The sequence below is a fragment of the Haemaphysalis longicornis genome, unplaced genomic scaffold (assembly GCF_048455015.1).
Source record: "Haemaphysalis longicornis isolate Haplotype H1 unplaced genomic scaffold, Haemaphysalis longicornis Haplotype H1 scaffold_15, whole genome shotgun sequence".
NCBI classification, from domain to species: Eukaryota; Metazoa; Arthropoda; class Arachnida; order Ixodida; family Ixodidae; genus Haemaphysalis; species Haemaphysalis longicornis.
This window is the reverse complement of record NW_027526257.1, coordinates 18,003,586-18,017,948: the sequence shown is the minus strand read 5'-3', so window position 1 is coordinate 18,017,948 and position 14,363 is coordinate 18,003,586. Positions and strand designations below refer to the sequence as shown.

Genomic DNA, 14,363 nt, shown 5'->3' with positions numbered 1-14,363 from the left:
GTGCGTGGTAGTCGGTGCAAAATCGAACGGACCCGTCTTTTTTTTGCACCAAGACCACAGGGGATGACCACGGACTCTTAGATGTACGTATAATTTTGCGCTGTAGCGAGAGGGCAACATTGTCGCTGATGCGTTTCCGCTCAGATGATGTTGCCCGGTATGGGCGGCGGCGAATAATACAGGATCCGTCTATTTCAATGCGTGGCGTTGCCACGGACGTCTGACCAAGTTTAGGGCATCGAGAATCAAATACAACTTTGTTCCTGTACATAAAATTCAGCAAGCAGTCGGTATGCGGTGGGGAGAGCTCAGAGCTGATTGTCACGGCAAGGTCAGGGCGGGGAGACTTAGGGCGAGATTTGGAAGTGGAGAAAAACAAACAAACCGGAAGAACAGAGACGGTTTCGGAGTCTGCAGGGGTAGCGATCGTAGTGCCTTGACGTAGGAGGTTCGTTTCTGGTGTAGTGTTCATGGCGACTAGCAACGCAGACCCATGCGAGAAACGCAGAAGACAAGTTGCGACCACAACTCCCCTTGGTAGAAAACGAACGCTTGGAGCTAGGAGCGCGTCTCTATCGCGGAAATGGCCACCACAAATCGAAATTCTCGTGTCACAGCCAGGCGTACGAACAAATTCTGTACTCGCCACCTGGCGACACGGCCGAACATCGGCGTTGTTGTCCATATGATTGGTAGGGGTTATTGCAATGTCGGGGTTTTGGCAGGAGATGGCAGCAGATGCCGACGAGACAAAATCCCACCTAAGAAGGAGTTCGTGGGAGCACCAAGACAAGACCTCACACTGGATGTGTTGTCAAATTCCATCACTCAAAACGCGCACTGTGCAGAACCCAGACGGCCCAAGGACAACTTGAGCGATGCCGTTCAGGAGGTGGCGAACTTTGTCGGCATCTGGGATCGCAGCATCTACTCGGCGACAGAGAGTAAGGACGTCCTCAACATACGAGGCGTACGTCTTTTCAGGGTGTTGGATCCGGGAAGCTAGCTTCCTTTTGGCAATGTCCGAACGGGTGCTTGGGGTCCCGAATATCTTCCGAGTCTCTCCCTTAAAGTTGGTCCAATCAGTGATACGGCCGCCCTGGTTTAGGAAACATGTCTTTGCCACCTCTCTCAGGTAGAAACCAACCTTGTAGATCTTGAAAGAGTCGTCCCATCGGTTCAATGCAGTCACCCTCGTAAACTGGTCCAACCAGTCTTCTACGTCCTGGCCGCAGAGTCCGGCGAAAACTGGTGGGTCGGGCTGGTGGCTGGGGGTCGTAAATATCGGAGCCGCAGCAGGGCCGGCGCCAGCCGTTTGGCTCGCGGTTTCACGCTGCATGGCCTTTTGTGGTAACAGGCGTCTGGAACGGTGCTCGAGGGGAGTGATGGGCAGACGTAGAGGACGGGATCGAGGTAGATCTCCACCACTTGTAAGGGCCTTGCAGGACAGGCGCTTCATGACGTTTATTAAACGTAGCAGCCCTCGCGGAACACACACTCTGCTCCCGGCGAATAGAAGGACACGAGCGCCGAGATGGAAGATAATGATGAGGATGACTATCAGACGAAAATGAGGTATGGGATAGTGGCCACTGGATAACTGTAGTAGCTGTCAATGTCCCAAAGGGGTGGCGCACGAATAACTCCCCACAATATATATATATATATATATATATGTGTATATATATATATATATATATATATCCCAGTCGAAAAACGCAACAGAAAAATACGACACAATAATCCTGTGAGGGAATGGGACGTTCTGTAGTCTGTAGTAAACCCTGTCCTGTAGTCTGTAGTAAATCCTGTCCTGTAGTAAATCCTGTCCTGTAGTCTGTAGTAAATCCTGTCCTGTAGTCTGTAGTAAATCCTGTCCTGTAGTCTGTAGTAAACCCTGTCCTGTAGTCTGTAGTAAATCCTGTCCTGTAGTCTGTAGTAAACCCTGTCCTGTAGTCTGTAGTAAATCCTGTCCTGTAGTAAATCCTGTCATGTCTGTTTTTGTAGTAAATCTTGTCATGTCTCGAATTTCAACTTGTTTCGCATAAGAAATTTACTTCCCATGATGCTTTTTCTATTAGGTACCTGAAGTATGCAGGATATGCGTAACAATTTCAATAAAAATATGTCCAAGAAACAAGCATTTGTGGGCATTCTCGCCTTTCTGGTAGAAGCTTAAAATTGTTTTCAGTGAATAACTGATTTCAGGAAGCTGTACCAAAAGGCAATGTAAGCAATGCAAAAAGTGGTACATTCACGCATGCAATCCAAAAGTTTGATGTTACGCAGACTGCACATGCCTGATCACAGTCCGAAAAAAAAAAAGCAGTTTGCGGTACTTATTCATTTTATTTTCCACTCTTTACAACAGTTTCTGGGCACTGCCATGGCTTCACTTGTCGAGCACAGTTTTGCACCATGAACCCTGCATTTAAAAAACAAACAAGCGTTTTAACCATAAAGGTGTGCAAAATGACTTTCAGTGGTACACGGTTTTTGGGCAAAAAGCGGCTCATTCAAGGGCCGCTTTCTGCAACTACACTGCCCCACTATGTGCTACTTAAAAAAAAGACGAGCAATACAATCAATACAAAGTGAAACCAAGAAACATTAAAACGCATAAAGCTTCCCCGCCATAACAGTTTATGTTAAAGCACTTTTGGTAAAAGAAACACCATGGGCATTAGCATTCCTTACCAACTTAGCGGCGCAGGTCCGAGCACTTCTGAGCCAGATACCGGCTCAGAAGCTTGTGCCGCTTGAAGCGCTCCTCGGTGGGGCAATTTTGTTCCTCCAGGTAGGTCCAGAAAGCCGCTGAAAAAGGCAAGCAAAAAACAGAGCGCCAGCTATGTACTGCATTTGCATGATTCTAATGTGCACCTCTTTTCCTAAATGTAGCCTTCAAGTTTGTGCGTGCATTACTATTGGGCGCCACACCGAAGCTGGCTCCAAAGCAACCAGCAGCATTGCTATGAAACGAACTCCTCCCGAAATCCAACTTTACCTAATCCAAAACAATCCATATACATCCTGGAATAAATTTTGATATGCCCATTCCTTCTGGACATACCTTAGCCAATTGTTCCAAGTGTTCTACTGCAATTGCTCCACCCCCCCCCATTTCAGTGGTTATACTTCCACAGGTACAACTGCATATAGAGCAGATCTTTGTCAGTGCATGTTCCGAAGACATGGGTACGTGATTTGCGTAAATAAAGCAGACCTATATTTTCACGCAAGGTTTCACTGGCCCTTAGCATAAACATTGTTGAGAGCACGAACACTTCCACGTAGTATTCACGAATAAGCAGAGAATGAACCAACGGCCCCTCGCATTCAAAACTATGAAGGTCAAGGCACTGAATATTTAATTCCAGCAGGAGCTAGATAAGAAAGTTTATGAAGGACGAAGAATTTTTGCTGGTACAATTGCGTGCATCAAGTAAGATATCTTCTGCCAGGTGCACGGTGTAATGCTTTGCACACACGCCACAGAATCAGCGTCAATTTTTTTTTTAAATTTTTCTACTTAACTGTGCTTTACAATTAGGGGCACAATAAAACCATCCCAACATAGTCAATGTAAGCACAAGACACAAGAAAAATTATTCAAATACCCGTCAAACATGCACATGCAATATTCACTGTTTAAGTGCTGGTAAGCAAGAAACAAAGCCAGCATGACTTGGCTCAATGCCCAAAACAATAGTTATTTTATATTTTTAATTGGTGCTAAGTTGAGAATTGGTGCATGCTATGGGTGCACATAGACACAGCGCGAACATTGATATTTTTAACACAAAAAAAAATTGTATACACCTACATGACATCCCAGCCAGCTTCAGCGGCGAGAGGGCTTTGAAAGTGGTTTTGTTGCCTTTGGACACCGCTTTGTTTGACGCGCTGCCCGTCAGGCTCCTCTTTGCGAGGACTTCTGGTCCCCAAAGAGCCACTGCAAGCCGTTTACAAAACGTACTGTCCGCTGGTGTGGACATAAGGCTGACCCACGTTGAGTGGCCGATGTAGACCCCGTGCCCCAGGTGTACCTGCAAACAAGGAGTGGCTCAATATGTGCAAAGGAATTCCAAACCTGCAGGCAGCTGTCAACGCATGATCACAAATAGTTGATTGATTGATAGTAGGGTTTAATGCGCCGACGCAACGCCGGCGATGAGGCGCGCCGTAGTGGAGGGCTCCGGATTAATTTCGACCACCTGGGATCCTTAACGTGCGCCGAAATCTCGTACACGCAGGCGTTTTTGCTTTTAGCCTCCATCAGAAAAGCGGCCGCCGCGGCTGGGAATCGAACTCGCGACCTCGTGCTGAGCAGCGCAACGCCTTAGCCACCGAGCCATCGCGGCGGGTATGATCACATATAGTAATCTGGAACTTATATAATGCCCTCAGGGCTTTAAGGATGCCATAAATGAATTGAAACTGCGGTGCACACGATTGTCACAAGAATGAAACAAATCCACTGCAAAAACAAAGACGTACCAAGTCAGGCATAACTATTCGTAAGCACTGCGAACCCTAGCTACAAGTTATAGGGACCATAAAAGCAAAATACAACTTTGCTTAATTTAAAAGAACTAGGCTCCAGTACCTCACCCACCTCCATTCAAACCAAGTACGGCACTTAACTGAAAATATGGGAGGAGTGTTAACACACTTATATTTCGCATCTAAGTGACGTTCTATGGGCAGGAGTGACATCATATGGGCCAGCAGAATAAAAACACCCTAATATCCCACACCACCCTTGAATTTATGAATAAAATAGTTTAGAAAAAAATAGTAAATTTTCCTAGCACCACCCGTTTGAAGCCCGTCCATGCCAACACACTTCACTAGATGCTCGCATAAGCAGTCAGGTATAGCATAGCACCCATTAAAATTTTAATTGGTACTTTGATACATTTCAAACAACGGAAACACATCGGAACAACCAACAATACACTTACATCACCAGCCTCGTTCACTTGCCCACAAGTGCTGTCGATGTCATCAGGAATTCCCAAAGCTGCAAAGTGAAAAACAGCAACTGTTAGCATGATACACACAGGCATTTCTAACACAACGTAGCTGCTAGCAGACCACAAAAGAAAGAAATCTGTTTTGTAGGGAACAGAAGTACAAAATGAAAATTTCAGACTTTCGAGTTTCTAGCAACAAACCCTCACGGCACAAATCATATACAGCAGGTTATATATACAATATTATGCAGTAACTAAACCAGGTGAATAACAAAGAAGGTTGGGAGTGAAAGCAATGGCAGGCATAAAGACTTTCAATGTGTAGGTTGCCATTCAATGCTTCGACGGTCATAATTAGTCAACTATCTTCATTGCTATGCGATGACTACGATTTCGAAATGCGTGAACTTTATTCATGATGATGAACACAGCCACCTGAGTACCAGCAGAAAGGGGTTGTGTTATGCTTGTGGGAGCAGCCTAGCAGACGACTGATGCACTGGCGGGATCGTTATGTACACGCGAAATACTCTCACTCATTTCACTGCTGCTCACCGTGATAAGGCACTGATCACCTGCCGGTTGGTGCTCACATGATATTATTTAAAAATCAAGGGCCGTACAGCCCACCAAAATTCAGCAGTAACCCACAAGCACCGGCCAAACTACATGTGAGCGCTTTATCACGCTGTGAAGCAGCAGAAGTGATAAAAAATTGTGTAGCCCAGCTATCTGTGTGCACAAACCAACGGCATTACGAACACTCTGTTCAAGAGTTTTCTGCCCCCATGCCACCATAAGGCATGAAAATGGAAACTTTCACATGTACGTCAAAACAAAACATTCAGTGATCTTCAATATGCAGATCAGGCTGCTTAAAATAGGCAGCATAAAGGAAGAAGGAAGCCTCAAAGGCAACAGCACGGCTGATTGAGCATAACGCACTACTGCTCCATGCTTTTTTAGTTAAAATGTGGCACCGTCTTTCACAAAAAAAAAGTTTTTTCGTAGCAAAGCTACGTAAACAAATGAACAGAAAGAGTTTGAGCCGCAAAAAGCATTCTGGGCACATATACAGATGGGAAGGTACTGAACTCAGCCACCCAGGCTGCAAGCAGTCCACTAACCTTGCCAATTACCTATGTGTGTATACCTCAACGAAAAGTGGGGTTTTCTACAAAGAATATGTGCTGCCCATACCTGTTTGTTTTTTCTTTGACAGCAAAGGGGCCTTCAGTCCAGTGCCAAGTCCTTCAAAAGATGGGGGTGGGGAAGTAGAACAAATTACATTTGAGATACTAAATAACATGCGGCCTTGAAGATGCTAAAACGACGACCCATAAGAATTTATTATGGGTGCACATTTTTTTGGAGTACGTGCAGCACAAAAGCAACAACAAAACCACATCCAAGTTCAAGTACAGCCCCATCACTGCAAAGTTTATAACAGAAATAGATGGTCCTTAACCCTTTGTAGTTTGTTGTCAGGTCCTGCCCGAGAACGCATTACGGCCGTAGCGGTCCGCTGTCGGGCCACATCTGGCTTGGGCGTTCAAGATTAAGTTTCACGGTTTTTCTCGCTGTGATGTGCCTGCATTCTTTATATACATGATGTGCCATCTCTTGAGGGATATGTGACATTTGTTGAAGATTTCTTCTTTTCACACTAGAGTGCAGCACAATGTTCAGAACGGGCCTTTTGGATTTTAGAGCGCTTTCAAATGTGCGCTGTTCACTGAAAAGCATGGCCACTTTCTCGTTGCGTGCATTCTACAGGGGTGCACTTAGTAAAGGCGACAATGACTTCTACGAGGGAGAGAATTGCGTGCCATTATCAGTTAGTGGCGAGTTATTCGACAAAAGCATGCAACGAAGACCTGTGACGGTGGTGGGAGACAGCCCTATGCGGATCGTTACTCTGCGAGTTATGCATCTAGTAGAGGGACAATAAAATGTAATAGAACCATTTTTCCTGTCATCTAGAGGTTTTGATTGTCAACAGCTTTATTTGGAGGCACACAAAGCTGCAGAATCATGGCGAGAAAGAGCAGCGAAACTTGCAGTATTGCCGCAGCCTGAATTGGCAGCTGGTGGGTGATCTGAGGGTTTGAGCCAAACGCGGGGCCCATGTGCATGTATGAGGTGCGAGAAAAGGCTAGATGGGACGTGCCATTTCATCTACAAGCTCCTAGGCTGAAGCAGCAAGGACTGTGCTGTTTGTAGCGATAGAAAAACAAAAGGAGGCATGAGGGACTGTTTTTCTCCAAAACCTGCAGAAACCCTGGAGGTTTCTGCAAAAAACCTGCACCCAGGAGAATGCTTCTAGCGGTTTCACATGCAGCTCAAACAACGGTAAAAGAGTTGCAAGCAGAATGCAAGAGAAAAAATAGATTTCCTATAAGTTTTCCTTGTTTTCCTTTGCGACGCTAGAAACTGGCAAAATAGTTGAGGACAGGAATGGCCAGAAAGTGGGTAAAATTTCCGCACCGCAAAAAGTTTGTACCAAAGAATCAAAACGTTAGACCATTTTAAACAATAAACTTTTGCTGCAAATACTATATTTATAATGCACGCCATGATCATTTTTGAGTAATACGACGCAGGCTTGAATATAGAACATTCCAAGCACTTTTCCTCCAAGTAGGCTTTTAGATCTTACCAATTGAAGCCGAGGCTGTTGCCGCCACATTTCCTGCTGTGGGAGCAGGGCTCACTGTGCAGCTGGATGAAGCAGCCAGTGCTGATCCTGAGAAAATAACATAAATGCTGTGATAAGTGCAGACATCTCTAGTGAAAACAGTAAAACTGACTGTGCAATAATAAAAGCCCTTTTCCGTCATGGTGTTGACTGGGGCATTTTTAAGCTATTTACGCTGGCACCCGCACGGCTCAGTTTAAAGAACACTGCAGTCGTTGAAAATCCGGAATGCTCCAGGACTACTTTTCGTAGGCTGAGATGTCGCATTTTGTCATATATAGCTGACTAGGGCCTAAAGGCCACACATATTTTTTTTTTGTCACGAAGCCATCCCCTTTAGCAAACAGTTCAAAAGGAAGGGGGGGGGGAATATGATGGGTCCTTTCCCACTTCCATATGCCAGTGTCAGATTGTCATTCAAGAAAGCTTTGAATTATGCAAAGACAATAGTCTTTCTTGGGCTACCAAAAACGCAGAAATTTTGGTCTGCCTGTCTGCCTATGACTCGATTCAGCCAGCCGGCCAAAATGAAAAAGAAGCTGTGCAATAGATTTACATACCCACAGCCAAAACTTAATGTGTAAGTCCGGTGGCAATGTTTGTACTTGTCAACATTGTTGAACAAGAACACATGCAAATATGAGGCAAAAAATTAATACATAAGTGATATTTACAGTGTTCCTTTATAAATTCACTCCATCTCCTGCTGTCGCCCCTGCCACTATAGCTTCTGGTAGCATTTTAAGAAATCAAATGGCAACAGTTATGAAAGGTTCCATGTTTCGCTTGGAATGCACGAGGGTAAAGGGAAACGTTTGAAGTAGGGCGCCTTGATCCACGCGTGTCTCTGCTGTACGGCAGTGCTGGCATTGAGGCATCCGGCCTGGTGCCGTGGTAAATTTACGTTGACTTGAGCAAACCTCTAGTGTGTATCATGGGAGGAGTGCGACGGGAGCGGAACAGCATGAGGTGAGCAGGAAAGCATTAAATTTTCAATGTAAACCGTCATACGCGCCGCTTACGAGAGCGCCCATCAAATATCCTTAGCGGCGGCCTTATCGTCTAGCATGCCGGCATCCCCGAGCGCTTCGAAGCTCCCGCCATAGGGTTCGCGCCTCCCCATTGGCGAAACCATGACGAAACTGGTCAGGCTGCCGCACGCAGCGCGAGTCACTTCCCGCCGCCGGCACGCAATCGCGGACGCCGGTGTGAAAAAAAACGCGCGTGCAAGGCTCATAAAGATTCACAAATGCTTGCTGGGACGACGAAACCCAACAAGCATGAGCGAACTCGAACGAAGTGCAAAGCGGCGGCTTGCGGCGGCGGCGGCGGCGGCAACGCCAGAGGCGATTAGGCTTACAACCACGGAGGATATTTGTTGGGCGCTTTCGTAAACAGCGCGTCACGTTTTACAATGAAATTTTCGCCCACGTTATCCGCTTTTTTTCTCGCATGCCCCTCTCATATGCCCCTCGAGTTGCGTTTCAGCGAGAGGTTAGAAGTGGTCGCTGGAGCTACCCGCATAGCGCGGGTGGTCTCCGCGGCTGCGTCAGCGCGCCTGTGGCTTGCGGGGCGCGTTTTGAGTTTTTGCAGGGAGAAAACCAATTTGGTGCTGGAGGATGAGGTGAGGTCAAGTTAGGGGTAAAGACAGCAGTGAAGAGAGATTGAGGTGAGGTTCATGGTGCTTAATGCATGCTGAAAAGGGGTTACCTAACGAGCCTCAATGTAACGGTGAAATGGAATTTGAGCAGTTATTTTACTTAGAGGTAAGGTCAAAGCTAGTTAGGTCAAAGCATTGAAACAGCTAGGCAGCCACCAACTCTGACGTCACCCTTAACTAAAAATACAAAGCCACAAGCACAGATTGCGAATGGCACTATTGACTTAGTTCTGTTCGACATTTCCCCTTATCCATTTTGTGACAATAGAAAAAAACACTGATATTAATTGGCTTTGAGCATTCGGTACAATAGTTTCTAGAAAAGCAGCACAGGTGCACTAAGACAAAGCAATGATGTTACCAGATGGTGTAGGCACTGTTTCATCACTGCGTGGCACAGCCGGTGGTGCCACAGCCGGTGGTGGCACAGCAGGTGGTGGCACAGCAGGTGGTGCCACAGCAGGTGGTGCCACAGCCGGTGGTGCCACAGCCGGTGGTGGCACAGCTGGTGGTGGCACAGCGGGTGGTGGCACATTCCGGCTCAATCCGGCCCCCGTTCCAGTGGCACGTGCAGAAAATGCTGCAAAAATTGCACATGATCACTTCAACCATTCCAGACTTGCAATGCCTTCCCCTCCAACCTTCCCACGAAAAACTACATTTTCAAGCTGCAAATGTCAGTATTTCTAGAATCAACCAGTCCGGTTTCCTCCTGCCCCGATTGTTCACTAAAAAATAAAACAAGCACAACAGCCAACGTCTACTGAAGTGTTTCTATACGAGCGCACCTTTCGTGGAGCTGGATAGAACCTACTTTGTTGGGTTCAAGCAGGCGCATCGGATATAAGGGGAATTTCATTTTTCACAAAAAAAAAATTTCGGATTCATAATCTTACCAAACTGTGAGAGTGATGCTGCTCTCTTTGATGTTGCCTCTGCCGGTGTACTTGCGCTTTCACCTTTTCCACGATCATTTGCAGCAGATGTGCCTGAAAATTTTCACACACTTTAGCAGAAGCACACGGACAATGCTCACACTGTAAAGTACGGCAGGTGTAAGCTGCAGCTATCAATTTGTAGTGACCTTGCACTATTTCGCGTTCATTACATACTCTCGGTTCCAATTTTGAAATGCACGTACACCATCGCTTACACAGTGAAAGCTTGTTCATTCAAATGTAAAGGGAAGCCGTCAAAGTTTGAATACAACCAACTGCAACTGTGAAGCAGAAAGGCAAAGAATTTCTTGGTTAATGGAGTACCAACACGAAATTTTGGTATTAAGTTTTTTCGCCTACCAGACCACTAATCATATACTGACACATTAGACGGTCGAGCGCAGCAGAAGCATTCATGAACGGCGTCATTTATTCGTGTCAGTTTCGGTTTCAACAAAACGGACACCGAGCGGCCACCATTCTTGCCATACCGCTGCCGCTCTGGACGCGCATGCGAGCGCACGCGTGCACCCAGACCAGCCGAGGTCTTCACCGTCCCCACATGCCCGGGCAGCATGACGCCAGTCCCAAAACCATGACGTGTACACACGCCGGAGCAGTGCGCACCAACCACAGCCAGCACGTCGGCTTCGTCACGGGAGCCTTGACATCGACAGTATGGGGCAAGTAGCAGATGATGTCATGTCAGCCCGGGCGCTCTGGGCTTTCTTGTGCGGGCGAAGATTAAAGTGGATTTAAAATATGTTATGCCGAACGGTTGCTGCTGAAACTTGCTGGGAGATATCTCCTGATAAAGAGGAAGCATTTTTAAGTAGTTATCTAAGCTTTGAAATTTCGTGTTGGTGCTCCTTTAGGTCCGTAATTGGTGTCTGCCTTTTGCCCTTGAAGGTGACATCCAGCACTTTGTGATCTAACAAGCAAATAAATATACAGTGGCGGCAGAAGGTGCTTCTGACCTGAGCAATTATGTCATCTGTCAACACACCACACCAGCGCACTCTGTCCACAGCCATGTCATCAGCAATGAAGACTAGAATTTTACCCAATTTTACCTGGAAAATCTGTTTTTTCCCATTTCATCTTCTCTCTTCCTTCTTCCTTAATTACAATACTAGGGGGCACAGTCTTGTGCATAGGCAGCGAGTGCATTTCCCTGCCATGTGTCAGATGCCAAGTCGCTGACACCATGGCCCGTACTTCCAATTACCCGTGGCAGAACCTGCCTGTGTTCAAATTAACAGGCTTCCTTATGCATAGACTTCTATGGAGACTTGGCCGGACCAAATTGTACAGTTTTAATTATCCATGTATTCGCATTACTGAAGTTTAAAATGAAGAGCTTTCAAAGAAGTAAAGCAATTCTCTCCGTCGTTTCGCATCTCAAGTTGCTGGTCACCTTTTTCAGAGCTGCACTGTCATATAGGTTTATTTACTGAGCGAAAACGCCCAGCTTTCACTCGTTCATTACTGCGGCTATGAAAAACCGTTCCATTTAAACGACAATTTTGGCGCCCTTTTTCATACTGTTCATGGCGTTTCTGTAACAGGTAAAGCTATTTGAGCTAGCTTAAAAAATGAATTTTTAAAAAACGTTTCGTTTTCATTTATCAAACAGAAATGTAATTTCTGGGACTAACTTGCATGAACTGTGTGAGCAAATGGTGAGTGGTCATCGCACGTCACTGCTACTGGAGAATAATTTGTGCTGCTCACAAATACACGTCTCATTTCAGTTATCATGGCACCAATATTGAACTGGGAGACAGGTTGCTCTGCGCCAGTAATGTTTAGTAAATTTGGTTAAAAATATTAAGTAGCGCCCGTTTGCAAAGTTAGGTTTTGACTTTAGGCCGTTTAGCTGCCATAGCACATCGTTCTAGGCCATGTTGCAACGGGACCATTCACAAAGTTTACATCGGTTTCGTTTTCATTTCTGCATTTCAAAATTCATATTTTGCACATCTAGCAGAGGCTTAGGTCGGCAGCTGCCAATAACAAACAATTTTCTGTGACGCCACATGGGGAGTTGAAACTTCTGCATATATTTTACCGAAATCTAGGTTATTTGTTTGAAGTTTGCGATAAGAGTGGCATCATTGTTATTGGGATAAAACACTTTTTAATGAACTAACTTTTTTTCTGTCTTTGTGGCCATTTTAAAAATGCCCTTTCTGTACTTAGACTGAACAAACACACTCAAAATCTTGTTAGGTTCAAATTACATTCTCAGATATCAAGGCAACAAATTCCCCCTGACCAAAAACAGAAAGTCGCATTTGCAACCTTACCGGTCAGTGCAGAAGGTGCCGTGCTGCTGGTGGGTTCCTTCGGCCGGGTTGACACGCAGCCAGAGGTGCTCGAGTTTGCAGTGACACGTGCCGGTTCGGCGAAGGTAATAGTGCGCACTGCAGCATAGCAGGAGCATGGGCAATGTCAGTGTACAATACTGCTTGAGCAGATTGTACTCTGCAGTTTCTCTGAAATGCACAGCTATCACAATGTCCAATCCAAACCAAACAATGAACTTTTGCAGACTCTCAATCCTTGTATGCTTATTTCATAATACCTTCATCATTCCGTCTCTGATCATAACCAGGTGCACCAGCAAAAGGCACAGCAGAACAAATAATGGTGGTTCATTGCCAGCTAAAGCGACTTGTTTTTTTTCTGTTGGTGGCAAGAACCAGGACGGTAGTGTGGAAGATTTCAGCACTCTGTGAAGAACCTGAGGCATGTTGTCCAAAGTACTTTACAGGCCTGCACTATGATACATGAACCTTACAGCCCAAAATAGCCTCAATACGTAAAACCCAAACTTGAAATTCCCCCTCATGCTTTTCTTTAATTTCAAGCCCATGTGTCACACGCCAGAGTGCTGATAAAACATTAATGCAGCGACACTAACATACATTGAAACTCTTCACACATTCCCAACAGCTAATTGTAAAAAAAATTACGCCCACCTCCCCTCGCGGGAACCCTGGTGTGATGCGACGCTGAAGGGGGTTCCATTGTGCGTTTCCATTGGGTCGATTACTCGAATTGCGTGAGCAATCGTCGGGTAATGCGAGAGAGAGAGCGTAGTGCGGACGACCGTCGACAGAGACCGGCCGGAGCGCGGCACTCTGCTTGTATGCGCAGCGCGCCCGAAGGAGAGGAGACCGCGGAAAGAGAGGGCGCTGCACATGCACACAGCGCGCTTGCGCCGCGCGCAGCGCCACCCATCGGCGGAGTGAGAGAGCGCGCCACACTGCGCGCGCCAAAGATGTTGGGGAGAGGGCGCGCTATCACGGCGAGAGGAGAGTGGGTGAGCGGAGAAGAGACGCAGCTGTGCGGACGCGGACGACGACAACAGACGCAGGACAGGGCCGCCGGCAAGAGATGCTCCTCTCAGCGTCGCATCTAAAAGGCCTGAACAGTCTGTATTATTTAGAATGAAAAGCAACGCAAGTAACGAACTTAGTGCTCTCGTAGACAACAGCGAAATCTACTTAGAAGCCAGCACTAGCCAGGTCAGTACATAGATGAAGAAAATCACAGTATGCACAAAAACAAACATTAGGCCAGATATCGCTTGCGTACCATGGTGAAAAAGTTTTTCGCAGAGCAATTGCTGCAGATCTCTGTTCAACTTGCGCAACATGTCCACCTCCTCCCGTGCTTGTTCGAGGTCCCTTTTGAGCTTTGGCAGCTCCTGCACCGCTTCCCGCAGTAGTTTTACTTCTTGGTCAGGGTCTTCCGTTTGGTCCGGCTCATTTTGCAGGTCTGCTCCAAACATGAGGTCTCCCTCATTTTCATGTGCTGCCTCTGCTCTCAGATGCTTCAGCAATCTGTTTCCTTCTTGTCTGTCTCGGCGCATCTATTAATGAATAATGCAGACAGGGAGACTTGTAACATCCACACAAGGCCCATTTTCTAGTTTTACTTTGGATAATGCTATATGTATGATTTGGAGCCCTGGCTGCAGGAAATGGCTGTCTACAAGATCAGAGTTCTTATAGAGCATCTCTTTTGCACAGTACACCAGCATGAGCTGCAGTGCGTGAACCACGTGACGGGCATGCTTAGGT

The 14,363-nt window shown here is 46.3% G+C and overlaps 1 protein-coding gene across 1 annotated transcript; it reads right to left on the bottom strand.

Annotated features, from left to right (window-relative positions):
* Positions 1-2,330: 2,330 nt before the first annotated feature.
* On the bottom strand, positions 2,331-14,071 carry LOC144165884 (uncharacterized). The gene is made up of 10 exons (XM_077695638.1): positions 13,876-14,071; positions 12,582-12,698; positions 10,231-10,323; positions 9,696-9,914; positions 7,636-7,722; positions 6,177-6,227; positions 4,965-5,023; positions 3,824-4,046; positions 2,698-2,814; positions 2,331-2,425 (listed from the first exon to the last, which is right to left on the bottom strand). Exons 1-9 carry the CDS (start codon positions 14,069-14,071, stop codon positions 2,702-2,704), a joined length of 1,158 nt encoding a protein of 385 aa, XP_077551764.1. The 3' UTR covers positions 2,331-2,425; positions 2,698-2,701.
* Positions 14,072-14,363: the final 292 nt, after the last annotated feature.